This window comes from Taudactylus pleione, unplaced genomic scaffold, assembly GCF_031769625.1.
Source record: "Taudactylus pleione unplaced genomic scaffold, aTauple2 ptg000629l, whole genome shotgun sequence".
NCBI classification, from domain to species: domain Eukaryota; kingdom Metazoa; phylum Chordata; class Amphibia; order Anura; family Myobatrachidae; genus Taudactylus; species Taudactylus pleione.
This window is the reverse complement of record NW_028285031.1, coordinates 2,705,139-2,730,460: the sequence shown is the minus strand read 5'-3', so window position 1 is coordinate 2,730,460 and position 25,322 is coordinate 2,705,139. Positions and strand designations below refer to the sequence as shown.

The 25,322-nt window shown below is 45.1% G+C and overlaps 2 protein-coding genes across 6 annotated transcripts in view; one reads left to right on the top strand and one right to left on the bottom strand.

The window, feature by feature from the left end:
* The window catches only part of MRNIP (MRN complex interacting protein), a 31,251-nt gene extending 25,367 nt beyond the window's left edge, over positions 1 to 5,884 (top strand). For all 3 annotated transcript variants that reach the window (XM_088454739.1, XM_088454738.1, XM_088454736.1), the window contains one exon: positions 4,420 to 5,884. In XM_088454739.1, coding sequence (XP_088310865.1) covers positions 4,420 to 4,860 — 441 coding nt within the window. In that variant the 3' untranslated portion in view covers positions 4,861 to 5,884. The remainder of the gene's footprint in view (positions 1 to 4,419) is intronic.
* A 13,696-nt stretch (positions 5,885 to 19,580) lies between these two features.
* Positions 19,581 to 25,322, bottom strand: part of SQSTM1 (sequestosome 1) — a 31,959-nt gene continuing 26,217 nt past the window's right edge. For 2 of the 3 annotated variants that reach the window (XM_088454754.1, XM_088454752.1), the window contains exons 5-8: positions 24,333 to 24,428; positions 23,804 to 24,018; positions 21,686 to 21,896; positions 19,581 to 20,409 (exon numbers count right to left, since the gene is read on the bottom strand). In XM_088454754.1, the coding sequence (XP_088310880.1) occupies positions 20,252 to 20,409; positions 21,686 to 21,896; positions 23,804 to 24,018; positions 24,333 to 24,428 (680 nt within the window). In that variant the 3' untranslated portion in view covers positions 19,581 to 20,251. The remainder of the gene's footprint in view (positions 20,410 to 21,685; positions 21,897 to 23,803; positions 24,019 to 24,332; positions 24,429 to 25,322) is intronic. The other variant, XM_088454753.1, reaches the window with a different exon arrangement.

Below are 25,322 nucleotides of genomic sequence, written 5' to 3'. Positions count from 1 at the left end.
TCCGATCTGTGGAGCCTGTCCATCGACGCTCCGTACCTCCTACCTCAACGGCGGGACCTGTTGTCTCAGGGGCCCTGTCTTCACCCGGATCTGGGTCGACTATCTTTGATGGCGTGACTCTTGAGACGGCCGTCCTGAGGTCTCAGGGCTTTTCTAGCTCTGTTATTACCACCATGCTGAGGGCGCGCAAGCCTGCTTCCGCGAGGATCTATCACAGAGTGTGGCACACTTACTTTTAGTGGTGCGAGGCCAGAAAACATGATCCCCAGGTGTTCCGGGTTTCGCGTATTCTGGCTTTCCTTCAGTCGGGTTTGGATTTAGGATTACGTCTTTCCTCACTGAAGGTGCATGTGTCTGCTCTGTCGGTGTGGTTCCAGCGCAGGATTGCTGCTATGCCGGACGTACACACCTTTTTCCAGGGTGTTTTAAGAATCCAGCCTCCCTTTTGTGCCACCAGTGGCCCCGTGGGATTTGGCGTTGGTTCTTCGGGCCTTACAGGGTCCGTCTTTTGAGCCCTTGGAGTCAGTGGAGCTCAAGTGGCTTACTTTTAAGACTGTTTTCCTCTTGGCAATTGCTTCTGCCAGGAGGGTTTCAGATTTGGGGGCGCTTTCTTGTCGTCCCCCTTTTTCTGTTTTTTTTTCATCAGGACAGAGCGGTGCTTCGCACTCGTCCTGATTTCCTGCCTAAGGTGGTTTCCAGGTTCCACATTAATCAGGAAATTGTTGTACCAGCCTTTCAGTCGCCTGATCTTTCGGCTGGGGAGACTTCCTTAGGCGTTGTCCGTGCACTCCAGGTTTATGTGGACCGGACTAGTTCTGTGAGGAAGTCGGATTCTTTGTTTATCCTCTTTGGTTTTCACAAGAGGCCCGTTGGCTTCATTCTGTTATTATTGAGGCTTATATGCAGGAGGGTTTACCTGTTCCAGCCTGTGTTAAGGCTCATTCCACTCGGTCTGTGGGCCCTTCTTGGGCTGCTAGCCGTGGCGCCTCTGCTGTTCAGCTATGTAAGGCGGCCACCTGGTCTTCCATTCAGACCTTTTTGAGGTTCTATGCGTTTGACACCTTTTCCTCTCAGGATGCATCCTTTGGGCGCCGGGTTCTCCTATCAGCACAGGAGCGTCCCCGCCCTTAGTTGGACTGCTTTGAGACATCCCCAAGGTCACCCTGTGGACCCCTATGGACCCTGAAGTAGAAAACAAGAGATATGGTAAGAACTTACCTTTGTTATCTCTGTTTCTACGAAGTCCATAGGGTCCACAGGGCACCCGCCCTGACGCACCTGGCTTCATATGGGCTCTGTGACTGGTCACCGGTTTTCCGTCTCCCATTTCTGTGAGTATGGTTCTTGTGTGTTCCAGTCTTCCTTCTCTCTGTTTCGTCTCCTCCTCCAGCCTGGGCTGCTTACCATCTGAGGTGCCTGTGGCTCGGGGGTGGGGTATAGGGGAGGATGGACCCAAGTGCATCCTGGGAGCAGCTAAAAGCTTTAACTCCGTGGTGCCTGAGGATCCAGGATCCAGCTATACCCCAAGGTCACCCTGTGGACCCTATGGACTTCGTAGAAACAGAGATAACAAAGGTAAGTTCTTACCATATCTCTTGTTATTTTGCAACGTAGGGTAAATACTGGCTGCTTTTGCATGTAGCCAACAAATGCTGGACAGCTTTATTTTAACACTTCAATTTAGATTTCAGTTTGGGCACACCCCTCCCAAACCTAAATCTCTGCATGTCCCATCTCCCTCACCTACAGTGCAGCTTGGTTTTACCAAGGTGCACAGTTACTTGCTCTTCATTTGTTGTGCTCCCAATGAATAAGCCCCTTAATGGTACCGAGTACAAAGATGTATGCTCTCTTGTCGTCTTGTTATAAAGAAACGTAGGGGGATCTGAGTGGGTGGTGATTGATCACTGGAGGGCAGGAACAGTACAATAAGCTAAAGCAATGAATTATGAAATGCAAGAGAACTTTGTGCCAGATATTGTAGAGTTTATCAGACTTGTTTTGACTATCAATATTCTAATGCCGGGTGCACACTAGACGATAGGGTAAGAGATTGCTTGTCTCGGCGGTGGTCCCCAAAGCATACTATACTTCTGTACTAATGGGATCCACCGTCTGTATTATTGTTTAAAAATAAACAGTTCTATGCCTGTCACATGGGTTGGCTTGAAACATTGCTACATGAAGAGGCAAGGACAACCTCATTTTTTTTCAGTTATGGGAGGGTTTTATTGATTCTCTCTTTTTGGAGCTTAAACATCGGACACATATTCGTTTTTTTTCTATCTCCTGGTACAGAACACGCATGTTTCTGGAGGATCCCCCCGATCTCCTTACCCTCCGCTGCTTGAGTTCCAGGATTCTATTTTTGCAGGATTGTATAGCTTAGGGGGTGCGCCGGCCATGCCTGGGTTGGGGACTAAGGGCCTGATTCAGACCCACTCGCAAGCGGCTGTCCGCTCGCAAGTGGGTCGATGTTGTGCTCTGCGCATGCGCACGACGGCGGGAGCTCCGTCATGCGCCAGACGCGACGAGCGAAGGACTTTCCTTCGCTCGTTGTGTCTGATCAAAGGGGGCGTGCTGTCGATGTTGATTGACAGCACGCCCCCTTTGGTGGGCGTGCCTCCCTGACGGGGGCGTTCCCACGGGAACGCCTACAGTCAGAAGCCGGCCCACTGACATCACTAGTGATGTCAGTGGGAGTGATTTTGGCTCTGATAGAGCCAAAATCACTCCGGGGCTTGCGGTTGAAAACCTCAACCGCAGGCTCCGGCTCGCAGTTTCGATGGTCACGACCATCGCGGCCATCAAACTGCCCGCTCGTATAGGCTGTGGGTGGTGACCCACAGCTATACGAGCGTCCAGGAGGACGCTCCATAATTATGGAGGGTGGCCCTCATTCAGAGCGTGCGCTCTGCTCAGAGCATACGGCTCTGAATGAGGGCCTAAGTATTGTATGCTCTGCTCTGATATTATGTTAATCTTACTGTCCCATATGTGTATCTCTAATTGTAATGTGATTATGCTAATTTTATTCATCTTTGATAGTACCTATGTTGTACACTGTATATTTTTGCTCCAACAAATAAAACAAAAATTGTAGAGTCCGTAAAAACAAAATGGGTCACTAAACGTTTTTCACTGAAAGGAAAAACAGGAAGTAAAAAAACTTTGTCTAAATATTAGTGTTAGTACGCTGAAAGAGGCAACTTTTCTTTGCCTCACTCAACACTGTACTGTGCTGTAGCGACGACTATTGGCCCATTGTATTATGCTGTAGAGATAACTATATGACACACCATACTGTGCTGTAGAGAAGGCTATATGGCACACCGTACTGTGGAGATAACTATATGACATACCATACTGTGCTGTAGCGACGACTATTCGCCCATTGTATTAGGCTGTAGAGATGGCTATATGGCACACCGTACTGTGCTGTAGAGATGGCTATATGACACACCGTACTGTGCTGTAGAGATGGCTATATGACACACAGTACTGTGCTGTAGAGATGGCTATATGGCACACAGTACTGTAGAGATGGCTATATGGCACACAGTACTGTGCTCTAGAGATGGCTATATGGCACACCGTACTGTGGAGATGACTATATGACATACCATACTGTGCTGTAGCGACGACTATTAGCCCATTGTATTAGGCTGTAGAGATGGCTATATGGCACAACGTACTGTGCTGTAGAGATGGCTATATGGCACAAAGTACTGTGCTGTAGCAAAATCATTGGAGTCACTATAGTATTTAGTGATGGGTCAGAGTGGATATACCAGAGCTTATTTTAGTTTTCTCGGAAGGCATTTTATTTGGTATAAAGGTGATTGGCCAGAGGACAGGAGACAGACGGGCTGGTTCAGAGTTGCAGGCAAGTTGGCAGCAATTACACCAGCAGTGTGCCTGTGACTAAAGGGGGGTATCCACTTAGCGATTTAGCCAAGCGATTGCATGATAACGACAGTGTTATCGTGCAATCGCTTGCAAATCGGGCATGTTTTGGTCGGAAGCGACCAGTGATGCGCGTGCCCGCTGGTCGCTTCTGACATCGCCCGTACATGCTGGTCAACCTATCTCGTCAGGTTCAGCATGTGCGGGGATGAGGGATGTGTCTGGACTGAACGAGTGAATGTTCAGTCTAGGCACATCACTAGCTATACAAACGAGAGCACGATTGCAATGTCGTAATCGTGCTGTCGTTTGTATATCTACAAGTGGATACCCGCCTTAAGTGCGAATATTTGCATATGTGCCCATTTCTAAATAGCTGTCATCATTATCAGCGCCCACTCGCACAAGCCCTATACCTTTGTTAAATCGCTCTACTAACTGGGCAGCATGTAACATTTTAATGTTTCTTCTTTTTTTTTTTCACTGAAATGCATGTATTTGATATTATTGTAGGACTGGGGTGTATCTACAGCAAGAGCCAGCCAGTCTGCCAGCAGGAAAACAGAGGACATAGGTTCTTTGAAGTGTCATGGAAAGCCAGCGTCGCACGCACTACCTGTTGTGGTCCAGTCCTGCACTGAATCTAGATGGGAGAGGTTTATTTCCAGCAATGAACGGGAGGAGGGTGAGCGCATCGCCAGTACTGCCAGTTTCCAGAACCCAGGAATTGACTTTGTTCTAAATAAAACCTCACCTTCTAAGAAACCTGGGCCAGGCTGGTTATCTGCTGATGAGCAGGGGAATCAGCATATTGGGACAAATATGTTGCCTGCATTACTGTATACAGTGCCTGTGCAAGAGCCATTTCATCCCTTAGCAGATCATCAGACAAGCTTGCTCCCAAAACCCCTCACTCTCTTCCACACGGATGAAGACTTCGATGATAACTATTAATACCAATAGAAGCCTAACTTCTGCTTCTAGAGACAAGTGCACCAACTGCTTACACACAATGAGAATGTGGCTTAACCATGCACTGAGACACAAAGCAGTGCTCCTGGCTTTTAAGCAGTTACACGATCTTTTAGTTCACCTTGTCCATATGAACACTGGAGAGCTTTGGGTTTTTTCCCCCCAAAAAAAATATTTTTATTAAGGCTCTTTACAATACAATGGAAGACACCGTTGGGAAATCTGAATAACAGAGAAGAACAAGTGGTGTTGGGAGAATAGGTCAGATCTAACCAACAAGAAGCCAACCCTAGATTTCGAAGAGGAGACTCTGGGTCTCATTCAGACCCGTTCGCGAGTGCAGGACGCTCGCAAGCGGGTCGATGGTACCCAAATGCGGGAGCTCCGTTATGCGCATGCGCGAGACTCAGATAGCGACAGCCAAGCTCGCACCAAAAGGGGCGTGCTGTCGATGGTGAGTGACAGCACGCCCCCTTTGGTGGGCGTGCCGGGGGCGTGACTGCCAGACGGAGGCGTTCCCATGGGAACGCCTACCGTCTGGGTCCGGCCCCACTGACATCCCTAGTGATGTCAGTGGGAGTGATTTTGGCTCTGATAGAGCCAAAATCACTCCAGGGCTTGCGGCAGAGAGACCCTACCGCAAGCCCGATGGTCACGATGGTCTTGACCATCGCGACCATCATCATGGACGCTCGTATAAGCTGTGGGTGGTAACCCACAGCTATGCGAGCGTCCAAAAGGCCGCTCAAAATTGAACTAGGACGGCCCTGATTCAGAGCGAGCGCTCTGGTCAGAGCGTCCGGCTCTGAATCAGGGCCTCTGTCTTGATGTATGGTGCACGTAGAGCTATTTTGTTAATATAAAAAGATAAATCTTTATTGGGCATACATTAAAAGAAGTTGGTTATATGGTACTAATCCAGTGAAATAAAAGTAAAAAAATGGAAAGTAATAAAGAGTGAATAAGTGATGAATTTCTGTGAAAAAAGTTAATAAAATCAAGATAAGTCCCCTCCGTGTGTCTTCATTATTGATTTGTTTTATCTGTTGTAAATGAAATGAGGTCAAGCAATAGTATGATTGATATATACCTGAATAGAGCACTAAATGAGAAAATAAAGGAACTCAAAAGGTGGTAAGAATCCTCTCATTCACATATGGCACAAATTAGAGATGAGCGGGTTCGGATCTCAGAGATCCGAACCCACCCGAATTTAGCAGATGGAAGTCTGATCCAAGCAGGCTCGGGGTTTCTCGCCTGACTCTGATCTCAAAACCATAGAGTCGGAAATCTTGCGGTTCGCGAGCTTACGTCTCTGTGATCAATGTAGTATATCGCGGCGGATGCCATTTCACTCCGGCTGTGGAGACTGTACAGGGAGGGTGGGTAGTGTAGGGCTGGGAGAGGTGCTTGTGTGCTGTGCTATCTGCTGTGTCCTGGACAGGTGCACTGATCCATTCTGGGCTGGTGCTGTGCTGTCTGCTGCGTCCATCTGGGCTGGTGCTGCATCCATCTGGGCCCAAGTTCTGGACTCAGAAAAATGTATATATTGTAAAAAAAAAACAAAAAAACAATGTGTCTTTGTGTAATATTTTTCTGTGTGTTTGTGCGTGTTAGGCTTAACCGCACAATATCCAACCAGCAACGCAAGTTGCAACCTAGTGCTGCCCGACTCCAGTCATCAATCGGTGCTCTGGACCCAAGTTCTGGAGCTGAAAAAAAATGAAAAAATCTTTGTCTTTTTTTTTATTAATTGTGTCTGTGCGTGTTAGGCTTAGCCACACAAGATCTAGCAAGTGGGCAATGCAAGCTAGTGCTGCCTGATTCCAGTCATCATCAATCTGTGCTATTGGCCCAAGTTCTGGACCTGGGAAAAAATAAAAAATATTATTTTGTAAAAAAAAATTTGTGTGAGTGTCAGCCACACCTGGCTGTCATTGGCGTAGGTGCTCAGGGGTGCTGCTGTGCTCCTGTCTGTCGAGGGGCTGCTGCCCAAAATAAACAATTTTTATTGTGTGCGTGTCAGCCACACCTGGCTGACACTGTCATCGGCGTAGGTGCGCAGGGATGCTATGCTGCTGTCTGTCAAGGGGCTGCATGAATATTGCAATGAAAACTTTTTTTTAAGTTAGTGTTACAAAAAGTTGTGTTTTTTTAATCTTAAACATAGCAGAAATGTTATCCTAACAACTTATAAAGTTATATGCTCTAAAAAACTAAAGCCTATATTTACAAACCTATATAGAGTGGACATCCTAAATTCTAAAACTGTTCTATTAAAAAATGTAAACAAAAGCAAAGATTATAAGTCTAGTGTGTTATTATGATGTTAGAAATTAATGTAGAAGGCCAAAAATTGGGTGGACCACACATGGCTGATTGATCAACCATAGCGACTGGATTAGTGTCATAAGGAAGAGGAGGCTGCAAACTGGGTGTCATGTTATGAGTTGGCCATATGAGGTATGTTGCTGTTAAGGGATCAGGCTGGTTATCATTATCAGTGGGCACATTATTATAGTTGTTATTTTGGGTTGCCATCTCCTGAAGGGTGTTTACCAACAGACAGAGACTACCTATCAGCTCAGGAATAGACACTTCCTGAGGAACAGAGCTCTGTTCTCTGGAAGGAAGCCAAATAGGTGGGAGCCCCTGTTCCAACATCTGAAGCTGTTATCTCTCCACATTATCCATTATAGATGAAAAAAAATGTCGTCTGGGACATCTAGCTCCTCTTTCTGTACCCTGCTCACCATTTTTGGACAGGAAGTCCAGGATGGATGGTTTGGAAGAAGATGGCCTAGCAACAGATGGGGATGGTCATTATCAATACCTGGTCCCCCCCAGTGGGTGTAGTCTTGGAGGTATTGGTTTGCATGCAGGCAGCGGAATAACAAAGGCCTCCATGTTGTCTGTGCTTACTATTCCGTATTTCAGTTTGCGATTCAGGTAGGAATAAAGTCGGCTACAGAACACAGTGACAGAATCACTGGATTTCTTAGTGCGTTCAGGCCAAATACGATCCATGAATCCCAGACAGATTCCGGACAGATGAATCCTTTACTTGTAATAATCTTTGGTAATTCCTGGCAAAGGTGGGTGTTATAGCCAGACACTTTGAAGGCTGTAACTTTGAACTGCTTTATATAAAACATGTGAATGAAACCTCCACACTGCAGAACATGATGGAGAAATCCCTTGAAGTTCAGCACCTAGAGCATCTTTTTTCATGTTCTCTGAGGCCTCTCCTGACTGTGAAGAAAGATTATCCACACTGTAGTCTTCCATTGTGACTTTTTAATGGTGATTTCAATGTTGTCCACTGGCTGAGATCCATCTCATCTGAGAGTTGGGTTTTCCCCATGCAAATGAGACGATTCACATCCAGAAAGTGACTCTCTTATGTTTAGCCGCGGTGTCAGTCCCTCTTTTGGCAGAATTTGCACCATGGGGGCACCATGATGAATCAGACAGATCCTCCAGGGTAAACATCTGATCTGGTGTTGTATCTATTTCTATTAAATCTTTGTGTGTGAGTTTAGTCATCTGCCGCTTGTGGTGGAGCTTTTTCTCTGCTTTCTAAATGATCTCCAGACACAACGTAAAACTTAAACTGAAATGTTGCATTTAATGCTCTGTTACGCTTGTTCACATATCTAAGAAGTGGACAGTGGGAACAACGGCAATTTGAAGGCCACTAACTAACTCTGTTTTTTTTATTGTCCCTGTACAGGTTGGGAATTTCTTTACAGATCAGAAGGTTTGCAAAGGATTATTTAAGGCAATTGTTTATCTATTTTTGGAAAGCACACTTCCTGGTCCCCTTCTGGGATGAAAAAAATCCACTCCCAGCAAGCAGGCATGGTGCTCATGAAAGAATTACCAAGAAAAAGACAACGCAAGACTTAAACCTTAAATATGAAATGTTGCATTTAATGCTCTGTTTAGCTTGTTCACATATCTCATATGGTTAAGTGGTCAGTGGGAACAACGGCAGTTTGAAGGCCACTAACTAAATCTATTTTTTTTAATGTCCCTGTACAGGTTGGAAAATGCCTTTACAGAAGGTTTGCAAAGGAAGTCAATTGTTTTTTGGAAGCACTCTTCATGGTCCCTTTCTGGGATGAAAATCTATTCCTAGCCGCAGAAGCAGGCACAGGATTATCAAAAAAGACACAATGTAAGGCCTTAAATCAGGGGTAGCCAACCTCGGTCCTCGAGACCTCATGTTTTCCAGATGACCTAGCTGGTGCACAGGTGTATTCATTACTCACCAAAACATTTAGAAAGATCCACAAGTGGAGTTAATTATTATAGTTTTGATTCTGTGAGACTTGGAAAACATGCACTGTTGGTAGCTCTTGAGGACCAGGGTTGGCTACCCTTGCCCTTAAATCATAGATCTTATGCTTGTCCACATATCTGTGCTGGTTAAGTGGCACTTTGAGGCCACTAACTATGTTTTTTTATGTCTCTGTACAGGTTGGGAAATGCCTTTATAGAAGGTTTGCAAAGCATTATTTAAGTCAATTGTTTATTTTTTTTTGGAAAGCACTCTTCCTGGTCCCCTTCTGGGATGAGAAAATCAACTCCCAGCAGCAGCCATGCTCAAGGATTCTTCTGTGGCAAGGACTGATGTAAATGTACTGTATCACATTTTTTTTTTGTAAATGCCTCCTCCCCTCCCTTCTCCCTCATAAATTTTCTTTGGAATCAAAAAACGAAATTAAATTTACTACCAATCATCCCTTCTTGTCCCTGCCCTACCTTCAACTACATACATACTAAAAACTCCCTCAGGCCTCTCTTGAATAATAAAAGTGTTTCCTGATGTGCCATGTTTAAAGTTGAACTGCCATGTGTTTGTGCCGCCCACTGCTGCAGCTTAGGTTAGTCAGCCAGCTATCTTGGTGCAAATTTTGGGTCTAAACTAGATGAACAAATCAATATTGTGAGGTGGTCAAAATTGACTGGAAACGAGTGGAAATAAATGTTATTGAGGTGTTGTAGGAACGAAAAAAGGCCCATTTTATGTGATTTTAGCTGGTTTTTTTTATTTTTTAAGAAAAAAATCCAGATCCAAAACACGGACGTGAGGTTTTGGCAAAACCAATACAGATCCAAAACTCAGGGGTCGGCGCACATCTCTAGTACACAAACGTATTAGTATGATATTCAATTTGGATGAAGGGGGCACCCTCCTACCCAGTGATATTGCACGTTTTATTATTTTCAATTATATGATCTTAGGAATTTGCAGGAATATGGTACACTATATCAAGCCCTTGGTTCAACCTTATCTCTAAATATCACAAATACTACTGATCTGCGTCCCGCTATATCCTTATTTTATTAATTCATTATATCCATAATTCCCACCAGGATATAGGAATAACCCACCATAGAATTGTCACCTTATATTTGCCTTATGATGTAAATCATCAGCGGGATATGTATTGTATACTGCCTTATTGATTCAGATGTATATTTAGTGAATAACATATTCAGGAGGGGGGGGTCTCTAGTATATTTCATACATAAAGTTATTGAGAAAACTGTTTAATATTGTTTAGTTACTATATCCTATTTAAACACTGCTGCTCCTGCCCACTCCTTTTATTGTGTATATTATAACTGAAGCTTTTGCACCTAATATCTATGAAATTCCCTGAACTGTGGTTTAAGATGACATAAATTCTTTTTCACTGCAGCCAGTCTCACTCTGGTTACAATGATATCGTTACACATGCATATTCCACAACAATGTTGCCAGTCACAGCTGTATTTCAGTAAGTGAGCGCTCTCACACTGCAGCGTCTGTCGCATAACAGGTCCCTTCAGGTGATTAGGTTGCTGACATATTAATTTATAACATATTGATTATTTCAGACATAGAGGACACACGGCGGGCGTGCCGACACACATTTCGCTGTGTGCTTTTTCAAGACAAGCCGATTGTATGCACTGCCCCAGACTTTATTCATATATGTGGACCAATCAGATCTTGTTACTTGGTCATGTGATAGCCAGGACCAATCATGTGTTAGTTTACATTGACACTACAAGCTCCGTGTCTCCTCCAATGGGATACTCAGTCTTAAACATCATAGACAGAGGGTGTGTCACTTCTAGTCAATCAGGTTACACTTATGCATATCCATATCCCTGCGTCGATCTGGTTCTGGTATGTGACAAAAAACTACAGAATAGAGGTAGGGGGTGTATTTCTCTAGTGTTTTGACAGGACATTTCTGTCTTTCAGTGACATCTTTAGGTATATCATTTCTTGATAGTTAAGTCATAACTACTTATTATAGTATTTAATGAAAAAATGTATATATATTTGTGTAAAACTCTCAAAATTAATAAACAGATAAAATATTAATATGAATGTTACAGAACAATTCTCTTCTAATAGAATGTTATAATATTTCATTCTCAAATTATACTTATAGGCAGTAATTATTATATAATCCCCATTATTGCTGGGGGAGTGTTGCAGTAACCAATGACCTTAAAAAATTGTAAATCGTATAAAGTAATAGTAAAATTACTTGGATGACCCATATTTTATTCATCTTCACTCATATTTATAATAAAATATATACAGTATATTCATATCAGTGAAAATTTAAATTAATTCATAATTAATATTGAAAATAATTAGTGTGATTAATATAGAAGGTGTAATGTTGATAAAAATTATTGTGATGAGTGTAGAAAAATAATTTCTAGTGCTGGTTAGTAAATGTCCTTTTAAATAAAGAAAAGTATTTTTCTTAAAGAAAAATGTGCTATAAAAGTGTATTTATAAATATCTCTTGGTGGGAATTACGGATAATATGAATTAATAAAATAAGGATATAGCGTGATGCAGATCAGTGGTATTTGTGATATTTAGAGAAGTTTGAACCAAGGGCTTGATATAGTGAACCATATTCCTGCAAATTCCTAAGAAGATCATATATTGAAATTAATAAACATATGTACAATATCACTGGGTAGGAGGGTGCCCCCTTCATCCAAATTGAATATCGTACTAATACGTTTTTGTACCATATGCGAACGAGAGGATTATTACCACCTCTTGAGTTCCTTTATTTTCTCATTTAGAGCTTTATTCAGGAATATATCAATCATACTATTGTTTGACCTCATTTCATTTACAACAACGGATAAAACAAATCAATAATGAAGACACATGACGGGGACTTATCTTGATTTTATTAACTTTTTTCACCGAAACTCCCCACTTATTCACTCTTTATTACTTTCCATTTTTTTTACTTTTATTTTGCTGGATTGGTACCATATAACAAACTTCTTTTAATGTATACCTAATAAAGATTTATCTTTTTATATTAACAAAACAGCTCTACGTGCGCCATACATCAAGACAGAGTCTCTTTGCTTAGTAATCTAGTCGTTGTAAATATTTGTCAAATGGCAGCACCCCCAATTTGAATGTAAATTGAAAATATTAAATATGGGGTTTCCTTACAATTATACGTGATGTGTGCAGATGTATCCTTTCCTTCGTCTATTCAGTTAAGAAGCCAACCCTGCCAGTCAACTGGAGACATACGTTGCTAAATAGTTATGTGTATAGTTCATATAGTCTTGGTTTATGAAAATGTTACCTTCGTTCACAGTTTATTATTGTACATGTGCAATCTTATATATGCATACAGCTTCTATTGTGCAGATGTAGGTTACAGGATGCTTATTCCACAGAGTTACAAACAAGGTTCAGCTGAAACTGTATAAAGTTAATTCAGGGTTAGACCAGAGCACTGTAGATAGGAGTAATTAGCATGGGCCGTAAAGTAGTTTGAAGAAAGAGACTTAATAAAGGTAAGTTTTACCATATGGGGTATAGGTGGGACTTGGAGGACCGGACATGAACAGCAAAGCTTTTTCAATCCCAGGATGCTCTGGTCCTTACTCCTATACCCCGCCCACTGCCTGAAGGCAAATCAGCTTTGTTAAGCCCAAGGCAGGAGCAGGATAGGAGAGAAGGAAGACAGGTACACTGAAGAATCACACTCTCGCACTGAGAAGGAAACAAGTGACTGAGAAGAAACCCATAGAAGACAGGTGCGTCAGGGTGTGTACCCTGTGGACCTTATGGACTTCGAAGAAAGAGAGTTAACAAGGATGATTTTATCCATAACTCTCGTTTTCTTCAGGGTCCATAGGGCACCATAGGGGAGACAATGGGGATGTCCCAAAGTAGTTGTTCAAGGGCAGGGACTGAGCTGAGAGGAGAACCTGGGGCCTGAAGGAAGCATCCTGAGAGGCAAATGTATCGAAGGCATAAAACCTAAGAAAGGTGTGGACAAAAGACCACATGGTTGCCTTGCTTAGCTGGTCAGAAGAGGCGACACGCTGGACTGCCCATGAGGGACCCAGAGAGCGAGTAGAATGAGCAGATACTGTAGCCGGCACAGGAAAACCTGTCTGAGTGTAAGCCTGTGACATAGTCATGCGAAGCCATCTGGCCAGAGTCTGTTAGCTGGCCATCCCTAATGGAATCCATATAAGATGAAGAGGGAAGCCGATTTCCTGATGGAACTAGTACGGTCCAAGTAGATCTTCAGAGCACAGACCACATCCAAAGAAGCCTCACCTGCCTAGAGGTCTGATGATTGAAAGGCCGGAACCACAATTTCCTCACTAAGGTGGAAACGAGAAGCCACCTTGGGAAGGAAGCCCAGGTGCATTCTAAGAACAGCTCTGTCCTGATGAAAGATTAAAAAGGGGGAGCGACATGAAAGTGCCCCTAAAGCCTACGGGCAGATGCTATAGCCAGAAGAAACGGAGTCTTCGTATCTAACATCCACTGATTCCAGGGGTTCGAATGGAGGTTCCTGAAGTGCGTGGAGAACCACTGACCAATCCCACGGAGCCACAAGAGGGACAAAGGGAGGTTGTATACGTAGAACACCTTGTAGGAAGGTGTGAACATCCAGTAGAGGAGCAATGATGCACTGGAACCAGATGGACAGAGCAGAGACGTGCACTTTCAGAGATGCTAGGCAGAGTCCAAGATCCAATGCAGCCTGAAGAAAGGCAAGTATTCTAGAAACCTTAAAACTTGAGGGTCATAATTTCTAGGAGCACACCACTGGAAATATGTATGTGATACCCGGTGATAAATTCTGGCAGAGATCGGTTTACGTGCTCTGAGCATGGTCTGGACCACAGAGCTAGAAAATCCCTTAGACCTTATGAGGGATGTCTCAAGAGCCAAGCCGTTAAAGACAGGCGGGCCAGGTCCAGATGTAGACAGGGACCCTTAGACAACAGGTCTGGTCGTAGAGGAAGTTGAAGAGGAAAGTCTACGGAGAGACTTTGAAGATTGGGGTACCAATGGCGTTTGGGTCAAGTCGGAGCTACCAATAGGAATGTGCCCCCTTCCTGTTTGAACTTCCGAGGAAGAACGGAGATTGTAGAGAAGAGGTACGCCAAATGGAAGGTCCACCTCACAGATAATGCATCCATGAAGGCCGTGTTGGGGCCACAAACTTCCAGTGTCCTGGCTCCATACACTGGTAGTTTGTGGTTGTGTCGTGAGGCCATGAGGACCACATCTGGAAAACCCCATTTGCCCACCAGGAGCTGAAAGATTACTGGATGTAGAGACCACTCCCCTGTATGCACGTAGTGACTGCTGAGGAAATCTGCTTCCCAATTGAGAATTCCTGGGATAAACACTGGGGAGATGGTGTTCGGCCTATGTGAGAATGCGGAACACTTTTGCCATTGCTGTCTGACTTCAAGTGCCTCCTTGGTGATTGAGGTAGATTGTACTGGCCTGCCCTGAAGAATATCCTGAGAGCTCTGTAGATGACTCAGAGTTCCAGGACATTGATGGGCAAGATCGCCTCGGCTGGAGTCCAGCATCCTTAGAAGGATGGTTACCTGTAGATGGCGGCAAAGAATTTCTGGGGAACTGGCCAACAGCAAGAGATCGTCTAAGTATGGGAGCAGTCTGATTCCTTGACAACAATGATGGGCCGCTATAACTGTCATGATCTTGGTAAAGGCCCGAGGAGCCGTAGAAAGGCCAAAAGACAGAGCTTGAAATTGGTAATGTTGCTGTAGTATAGCAAACTGGAGATATTGTTGATGAGAAGGTGCTATAGGTACATGTAGGTAAGCGACTTGAATGTCCATAGCCAGGATAATAGAGCGGAGGGTTTCCATACGAAACCTGGGTACCCTGATAAATCTGTTCAGAGACTTGAGATTGAGGATAGGCCGATGAGACCCATTGGGCTTCTGAACTGAGAAAAGGGTAGAATAATAGCCCTACCCTTGGTGTGAGGAGACTGGAATTATTACTCCTGAGAGCAGTAAGGACTGATTGCCCTTTTGGAGCAGCAGGGTCTTGCTTGGGTCCGATGGAGGTCCTGTGCAAAAGAACTGCTGGGGGGGTGTCACCCCAGGAAGGAGAGGGCATATCCGTGGGAGACCACTTCTCTTGTCCAGAGTCTAATGTGGTTGGAAACCAGAACTGGGCGAATTGAAGAAGTCGGCCTCCCACCCTGGGAGCCCCCAGGGAGAGGCCCGCCCTGTCAGGCTGAAGGATTGTCCTCCAGTTTGGTAGGTGATCATCTAGTAGCCCAGGTCTGTTTGGTCCTAGGCTTGGAGGCCTTAGTTGATGCCTTGGAAAGGATTGACGTTTAGCTTATCTTTAAGGACGAAAGGATGACATCCAAGGCATCGCTTTATATGCAGAGGGCAAGAACACCTTCTTGGAAGCTGCCAAGGTAGCCACAATTTTGTTCAATTCTGGGCCAAACATGATCTCCCCAGAATAAGGCAGAGACTTCAATGCCTCTTTTTTTAAAGTCCGAATCTGGCTTCCATATTCGGAGCAAAACAATATTGCAGGCTACTATGGAAGTGGCAGATGCCTTGGAAGCTAGGAGAGCAGTATCCAGAGCTGCTTCATCTAAATAGGAAGCTGCATCTCTAATGTGAGATATGAAGGACAGCTGTTCCCTCAAAGCATCATAAGGAAATTGTATCTTCTAGGGCCGCTGCCTAACTCTTAATGGCTTTTGCCACCTAGCCTGTAGCTCTAGCAGGATGTGTAATAACTCCTGTAAGAGAGCATATAGATTTTAGACAAGCTTCAATCCTTCTATCCTTAGTCTCCTTCGAGGAGGTAGCAGTATGGATAGGTAAGGTAGCATTCCTAACTAGACGTGTCACCTGGGAATCCATTTCTGGGGGAACTTCCCACTTAGTGCAATCAGTAGCTGGAAGATAGTAAAAGGAACTTAAATGTTTTAGGCAGCTGAAATCTTTTACTGGGCATATTCCATGCCGCACAAATGATCAGAGTGTGGAAACTCTGGCAACACTACCTTGTTTCACTTTAAATAGTGGCTCTTTTGCCTTGGGAGTGGGTTCTGTTTCTTCTATTTGAAGGATAGATTTTACAGCTCTCACAAGTGTAGGTATATTCAACTTGGAGAGTGGCTCCTCGTCTCCCGATGGGGAGTCAGAGTGAGAGAGATCTGTGTCTTAGGCCTCCCCAAATGATAAATCAGAATCTGATGACTGGGAAGATAGCACGCTTAGTAGGTTTACTAGGTAAGGGTCTCTCCTTTTGCAGCATTTGTTGAAAAGCTGTAGAGTTATTAACCATACTCTGCACTGAGGTAGAAAGTAAGTCTAGCCATGGGGAGGCAAAGGATTTGCAGGGAGTACCTGTTGTGGCCATCCCATAGGGGGAGCTACCACAGGGACTGCTAGGAAGTCTGTATTTTTTCCAGCACCTGCGCAAAAGTAGCCCAGGGTGGGTCCCGAGGAGAAGACACCTGGGCTGATGGGCCCGGGACAGTATAACAAGATGCACAAAAACCATTCTGAATAGACCTGTGAAGATAAGCCTGCTGAGCAGGACTTACAAGATACCAGAGTGGGAGGAGCAGTGCACTGAGCAACACCGATGTATGTGTAATATGGCACAGTATAGTGCACAACAGTGATATATAGTATGTGATAGCTCTCGCAAATATAGGTAGATATGAGGTACAATGAACACCCTATACCTTAGCATGCCAGGGTTATAGTGGAATAAAGGGAAAGGTATAAGCTGACAGTAATAGGAAAAAAGAAAACAGACAGCAGTGCTAGCACAAGTCACATACAATGCAGAATATACAATATAACTGCAGTGGGCGCTAAACTCAACTACACAGACCGCAGTGGCTGATAGAATATAGTGCTGTATAAACCTGGCCCTTAGGAGAGGTATACCGAGACTGGACCCAGCGTTCCTGGAGACCTGAATGCAGAAGATGGCTGTTGAGAGTCTTAAGAAGGGCATGGAGGGTGAGAGATGAGCAGCTCAGGGAGAAGCAAGACCGCAGTGGAATGGTACTGAGCTGGGGGAGGGGCCGCAGGAGAGCGCCTTCTCCCCTATGCTGACATTAACCACCAGGTCCCCTGGCTTTAATCATGCCCTGTGCCAGTGCTCGTAATGCCCTGGTGGTCTAGTGGAGTCCCAGATGAATCGGTGTCCACATCAGCGCCTCCGGTTTCTCCCCCGAGACAAGACTGCGCATAGACGATGGGATCCGCCTTACCTGTCCCCTTGAGTCCCGGCTGCAGTCTGAGGTCCGGGGAGCCATGCCAGCTAGGTCCCTCGCAGTACCTAGCCGAGGGCTGGTATCATGGCGCCGCGGAGGGGTGATGGAGCAGCAGTGCATACGTCCAAAGGACTGTCTCGCGCTGCTGCTCAGTAGTAAAATAAAGGCAAATCATAAAAATAAGCTTGGGTTGCTTAATAGCAGCCCCACTGTTAAAATGGTGATCCAGCTCCTGCCGATACCAACAAAACGGAGTTGCCTTCAAGGCTGTGGGCAGGGCATAGGGGTAAGGATCGGAGCATCCTTGGATAGAAAGAGCTTTGCTGTTGGTGTCTGGCCCTCCAAGTCCCACCTACACCCCATTGTCTCCCCTGTGGAGCACTATGGACCCTGAAGAATAAATTACTAATATTTGACCATGTTTTGTGAATGTGTAGTATGTGATTGGCAATACATAAACATTAGGACATTAATATTTTACACTCTACTTTATTTGCATTTCTTTATGGAACATCTCTGCCTAACAGTAAAAGGTGGCATGGTTGGCATTACAGCCTTGAGATCATGAGTTAAATTTCTCACCAGGGCACAGTGTTGAGTTTGTATGTCAGTGTGCGATTCATCAGAGTTCCACTTTTCTCACATGCTCCATAAACATACTGGTAGGTTAACTGGCTTTTGAAAATAAGTGTGTCCATGTGGTAGGGAGTATACAGTGTAAACTCCACTGGGGCAGGGACTGATGTGAATGACTGCAATATACTCTAGTGCACCACAGAATGTGTGTGCACTATATAAAAGTACTGTTCATCAATAAGAGGCCAGTAGATAACAGAAAAGCCCTGAACTCCTATTAGGAGAGGGGGGGATCATACATTGGGCAGGTAGTATTGGTGCTTCCTGTTAAATCCTGTTGGTCCTTTTTAAAGTGACCATATATACTATATCCCTTTCACACGGAATGTGTGCAAAATCCCGGCTTTTACCCGGCATTTGAGTGCCGGGTCGGTTTGCCGGTTCTGACCCCCCTATTACACAGAAAGCAAGTAACCGGGTAAAGCACTTTTACCTGGTAATTTACAGATCACGTTTTTTTTTTTGTGTGTAAAAGGGTCAACTAGGGAGGTAATTCCAGGGACTTGGACCCGGGTTGACCCTCTCACACAGAAAAATACCTGTGTTGATCAGTAAATTACCAGGTAAAAGGTGCTTTACCTGGTAGTTTGCTGGTTCTAGCCTGACAACCCCCCTTTCAAACAGAAAAGCAAACAGACCTGCCACTCAAATGCTGGGTAAAAGCCGGGATTCTGCACACATTTTGTGTGAAAGGGGTATGGGTTAGCCCTCTGTTTGCATGCAAGGGTGTAGCTAGAACTTTGGGGGCCACATAGCAAATCTCTCCCAGGAGTTACAAAAACCACACATTGGTCCCCACATAGAGACCATTCATGTTATACCACACAGTAGTATCCCTTACACCACACAGTAATGCCCTTTAGAGATTATGCTAGTGTCCCATATAACACATTATTCCATTATTATTTCTTAGAACATTACACCCCTCCAGAAGCCTCTCGCATCACTCTGTGTGCCATCAGGTGTGGATTTGGGGCACTGGCAGGAAGTGACAGTGGCAGAAAGCGCTGGCGCAATTTGAACCTGTCGCCAGACGCGAGCCAATCAGGAGCCGCCACTGCTGATTGCCTCACAGAGTCGCGGTCTCTCCATGTCTGCCTGCCGGTGAGCCAGCTGTAATCAGCTGGCAGGCCGGCACCAAATAGACACCACTACATCCTGGTCCCCCCTCGCCAGCCCTGAGTGGACCGGCCCACCTTATCACCTTGTGTGCGTGACTGGGTGCAGGGGGAGCAGCGGGCCACAGACAGCTCGGGCACCATAGCAGCCACTGTAGTTACGCCACTGTTTGCATGCATGTTAGCAAACAGTGGGGTCCTTTTCAGGATCAATGGAATGGGGTTATAGGTGAGGACAATGTACACAAATAAAGGCTACAGGTGTATATCAGGGTCCAGTCCCAGCTAGTGTACAATAAATCCCCATTGCAGAGCGGGCAAACACAACCAAAGTCATATGTGATGCTCAGAAACCTTTAATTGCAAGTTGTGGTGACACATTTAGGAGTATTGCAGAATATTCATAGACAGGACCTCAAGCTGTTAGCACTGTGAAAATATGTCTGTACTATATGTGACAACTTATAGAGGGCTCACAGAATAGGAGTTGAGATTCTTGAATATGCAAATTAATATGATGTATATTCCAACTTCTTAACTATTTTAAATAAAAATTTAAAAAGATCTGTAAAGTTCTCAGTACATGTAAGACGAGAATTAAATATTTACACTTAAACTATATCTCCCCTACTTTCTACCGATATTTAGTCCAGCCATGTTTTATGGAGTTCTGTTGCATCGGGTGTAACTGCAGCAGGAGTTCCAGCATGCTGGGACATGTAGTGACAGACAGCCTTGGCCGTCCCAGGCTAGATGGGAAAGTGACATGGTACAGTGGTAACAATTTGGGACACTTATCTTGGCCACATAGTACAACAGTGATACCTCATACCAGCAGGCTTTATTGGGCCTCAGAGGAATAGCTGCCCTTCAGCTCATTTCAGGAACATTGAACTTGATAAGATTTCCCACAGTGTATAATCAGCCATTAATTATATACTAGTAAGTTAAGAGTGATATAAGAGGCAAAGTTATATAAAAGAAAGCCATAAAACAAAAGCCATGTTGAGGTTATGGGCGAGGAACATGCCGCACAGACTGCATGGTGTCCAGTGCGGCGCCGATGTCATATTGCTTTGCTTGCAGAAGCCGTGTGAGCCAACCGCCTTCGTCTGTGAACCCCATGGACAGCATCTGTGACAGAGATTCGATGAGCTGGGGGTGCGCTTCTGTAAGAGGAGTAAACAAGCCACATTACTATGGTTAAAAGACATTGGTTGTAGTATTGCCCTAGAGTCACTATCTGCATGTGCTCTACAAAACGTGTGAGGTCACTGAAGTAGGTGGGGCTTGTTATAATGCCAATCATGGTGCTATTGCTAAGGATCAGGAAGGTGAAAACGAAAAAAAAAAAAAAGTGGTTAAATCAAAATACTGGTGCCCACAGTAGACATGTACCTAGCAGTTTTACAGTAGTCCCTTATGTAGAAATTCATAGACTGCTGCACTTTGGTGTGTTTGGGGGTGTGATGAAATGAACCTCTATAGTTCTGTTTTCGTACCATGGCCAAAGTGGACGATCAGTTTACCTACATTGCAGGGGTCGATTCAGACCCGGACGCTAAGCTGCGCTCTCACACAGCCAAAAGGGGCCAGGTATGCAAATTCCATGATCGCACTGTCTGATGTAAGAACGCCCTCTATGTGTTAGAGAGCGACGGCAGAGTGAACGCACGCCGGTCTAAAGATGCCCACTTTTCTTTCTTAGCAACATCTCCAGGAAGTGTAGGATTAATCAAAACCATCGGAGCTGCACGCAGCGCATGAGGTAGACCCTACCCCGCCACAAGCACTGCGATCACTGCAGGCTGAAATACATCCAAGTGACGTGTACAGTGACGCTTCCATGCTAATTATGAACACCCATAAAACTCTGTTTTGACGCCCAGACACGGCTGCATTCGCAGCATCACTCCCTCGTTCACAAGCACCTTCCCCTGTTACCACCCACAAACGGCACATTCTGTCACTCAAAGTAGCGTCCAGTCTGTGTACTACGATCGCACAACTCCCAGACGCAGTGACTGGTTAGCGTATGCATATTTTGCCGCAGACGGGCGATAATTGCCCATAGCGTGCATTCACTGCTAAGCAAACGGGTCTGAATCGGGCCCTAAATTTACTAAAATACAGGTTTACAAAAGTGTATTTTTTTTTGTCCATAGCAATCAAATTCTAGCCATCATTTACTAGAATGTACCAAATAAATGATAGGCAGAATCTGGTTGCTATGGGCAACTCCTCCACTTTTGTAAACCTGCACTTTAATAAATTTACCCCTTGACGTTCTAGACCACCTACAGAGCAATGATCATCTGCCCAACTTAATTTTCACTACAAAGTGTCCCACAAGCTATGAATGCACTACAGCCAGAACGTTTCATGGTGCTCTTACAATGGGGGCTTATAAAGTATTATTTACATTGTGGTCCATCTAATGATTACCTGCAGGAAGATGTGGGTAGAGAGCAGCTTCCCTTAGACCCGTGGGTGCCTGTGTGGGTCTATCTGGGTCCAGAGCACAAGGCTCATCTGTCTGGTCGACTTGAAAGGACTGTAGCTCACCAGTGGACGGGTCAACTTCTTTCGGGGAGACATGAGTCCAGTCATCATCTGCCCCTGTACCGCTGCTGCTGCTGCGTTCATCTTGTTCCTGCTGAGGACAGAGATGTCATTACTTACATATCACACATGTGACGCTGGAAGTATGTCAGCACACAAGGGAGGGGGGGGGGGGGGGTCTGCATTTTCCAGATACTCCAAAACCCCATTAGGTTGTGTACAGTGAGCAGCTTAGGGTCAATCTAAGTATGACCCAAACCTTGTCACCCTGAGCCTGGTGAAGACACAAGTAGACCAGTGATGTCACTAAGGGGGTGAGGGCCGCACTGGGTGACGCCATCCAAGGGAGTGACACTGCTATGTTGGGGTCACCCCCTTGGATGGCATCACCGGGCAGTGCTGCAGCAGTGGGGATGACAAGATGCGCATCCACACCATTCCACCACCCCCCACCCACCCACATGTCCGAAGAAGCTAGGGGCTGCCCAGTGACTGAACCTTGAGCAAGCCCCCAGTGTGACGAGGGCGTGACAGGTGGTCACGATCCCAAAACATCATACATCAGGGGACGTGACCCCCCCCATCACTTAGCGAGGCTGGTAAGTGCCGCATTGGGTGTCACCCGGTGGTGCATCAGAGTAAGGACGTAAGCTCACTCGGGCAGGAACACTGCTGCAGTACATCATATTGGAATCTAATTTTGTTTGCGATCTACTGTATAGCCATCTACCTTCCACATCAGTGTGCATAATGTCAGTTTTCATGAAGCACATGTCTATTCTCTAATGAAAGGACTGCAGGTCCCATAACATTGACACCACATTTATTTCATATCAGTCAGGTCTCCATATACTCTAAAGCAGCAATATTCATTTAAAAAAAAAAAATCAACCAAAATCAGCAATATACTGTAGATTTTGTACAATTATAGACCCAATAGCTTTTCAGGAATAGAGGGAGTTCAAAAATTAAAATATTGAGATCACAATGTACTGACCACTTTATGATGTGGTGCAGTAACAAATAATATCGATTCTATATTTTATTATCTAGACTAGACCGTGTTAACTGTGTATACAGTCCAGACACCACAAAAACGGTGTTTCACGGCCATGGTGTTATACGCATTAGAAGTTCTTGGTGCCTTATAGGTTATGTAGTAATAACCAGCTAGCAGAGAACGAGTGACGTTGCAGGCAATGCCGATTGCTACATGAGACTTGCTTTCCTAACTCCCACTAATACCCCTTTCAGACATACCGAGAATCCCAGGAATTTGGCCTGCCTCAGACAAATTCCCAGGTTGCCACGTATGTCTGAAAGTTACCTACCCGGAACACGTTCCCAGGTGGCCGACCCTTCAAGCGACCAGGGAATTTCCCGGGAAATTACCCTGCTTATGTCTGAATGGTACTCCCGGGCTGCACCAAGCAGCTTTTACATTGAGTTGGCAGCGCAGAGCGTCTTATAGGGACGCTCAGCGCTGACGCTCAACACCCCCTGCGCCGGTGGCTGTGTAGCTGTAGATCCGAGTCAGTGAAACAGGACCCCAGCAGGACGCCGGGGACACCTACCTGCGCTCAAGACCGCCGACTGGTCTCCGCCATAGCGGGCCACCCGCACTCCCACTGGACCACCAGGACAATAAAACAAATAATTTAATAAAATAAAAAAAATGCTGCATTTTGATTGGCTGGCTGCCTGCTGCACTTTGATGACATCAGCGGCAGCCGGGGAGGGGACAGGCTAGAAGGGGCAGACGGCAGAGGAGAGGCAGGTAATCTGATAAACCCAGATTATGTCTGAAAGGGGGTCTACCTGGGAATTTCCCAGGTAGACGCTGTAGGGGGGTCTTGACCAAATACCCGGGAATTTGCACAGGAGAAATTCCCAGATCTGAGCAGGAAAATTCCCGGGTTGTATGTCTGAAAGGGGTATAAATAAGTCAGAGGTGCAGAATGCAGGAAGTATCCCATTTACACAGCAAACAAGGGAACTCACGTTGTCGCACCGTGCAGGCGAATTTAATGATACGTTTTTCATCCGGTTATCAATGTGGTCTGTGTCCATGCAGTCAGTGTTGTCTTCACATCCGTTCTTCGTGCTCTGGGGGTTTGGGGGCGAGGATGTGCTGTTTGGTTGGGAATCTTGGGGTTGTGGGTTTGTGACCTTGCTGCGCTTCCCACCGTGCTCCACATCAATGTCCACATCAATCCCTGCGAGGAAAGCAGTGTTGTCAAGTAAACTGGATGAGATTTTATGGCCACTGACAATTCCTAGACAATTGCTTTTGGTATCCAACGCACAGCAGAAAGATTTAGCATGTTCCCGCATGCAGGGGAAGCACATTGCAAGTTATACTAATAGTAACTAATGCCAAGACTGTCCCAGGACCATCAGAGAATGATCACTCAGTGACATTGCAATAGGTCATATATATTACATGCCTAGACGACCTGGATTACTGGGGAGAGAACTATATAACAATTATAAGAATGTACACCTCACCAGGTGCAGTATACACACTTACCCAGAGGGCTCAACATGGCTGCCACACTCTCTCCAATATTCTGCAAGAAGGACATGTTAGGATTTTGGCACGGCTGCGAGGAACTGCAAGAAGCACCTGGGCGAGGACAAAAGAAAAAAAAAAAAAGCTCTTTGTGACTATGTTGCAGTTGTGCAAAGTTTACAACTAGTTAAGGGAGCTAAAAAGTTTCAACTCTAAAAATGCTACTTAGTGGATAACAGAAGAAAGAATTTAAATTCAACTAAGTGCAGAAAACTCAGATTACGTGTTCTGGACTAATGGTGCATACACATGGTCAGATTACGTGTTCTGGACTAATGGTGCATACACATGGTCAGATTACGTGTTCTGGACTAATGGTGCATACACATGGTCAGATTACGTGTTCTGGACTAATGGTGCATACACATGGTCAGATTACTTGTTCTGGACTAATGGTGCATACACATGGTCAGATTACGTGTTCTGGACTAATAGTGCATACACATGGTCAGATTTTTCTTCAGATCTGAACGATAACGATTTCAAAAATAGTTCAATCGTTCATATCTGAAGGAAATTCTGACATGTCTGAACGATGAACCATGCGCGTTCCTGATGGTCAGATAATGATATCTGACATCTGATGTATTTGCAGTCAGATTGGACGATTCCATTCTTTTTAATGCAGTCAAAAATCGTTCGTAGTTCAAATCATTGGTCAAATCGTTCATCTGACCGTGTGTATGCTCCATTACAGTATGAACACGACAAGAACAAAGTCACTTACAGTACAGAACATGGTTTATAAACATTGCTGAAATCAGTAGTCATAATATCCAAGGGGGTGTCGTAGGCAGTGGGGAGGAGATAAGTGAGAGAAGAGAGCCCTGCTTGTGCGAACTTAGGGCCTAATTCAGGTTGGCCCACTGCGCATGCGCACCACGGACCCGGCTCCGTCGTGCACATGCGCGAGACCCGGATAGCGACGGGCAAGCCATCGCTATGGGT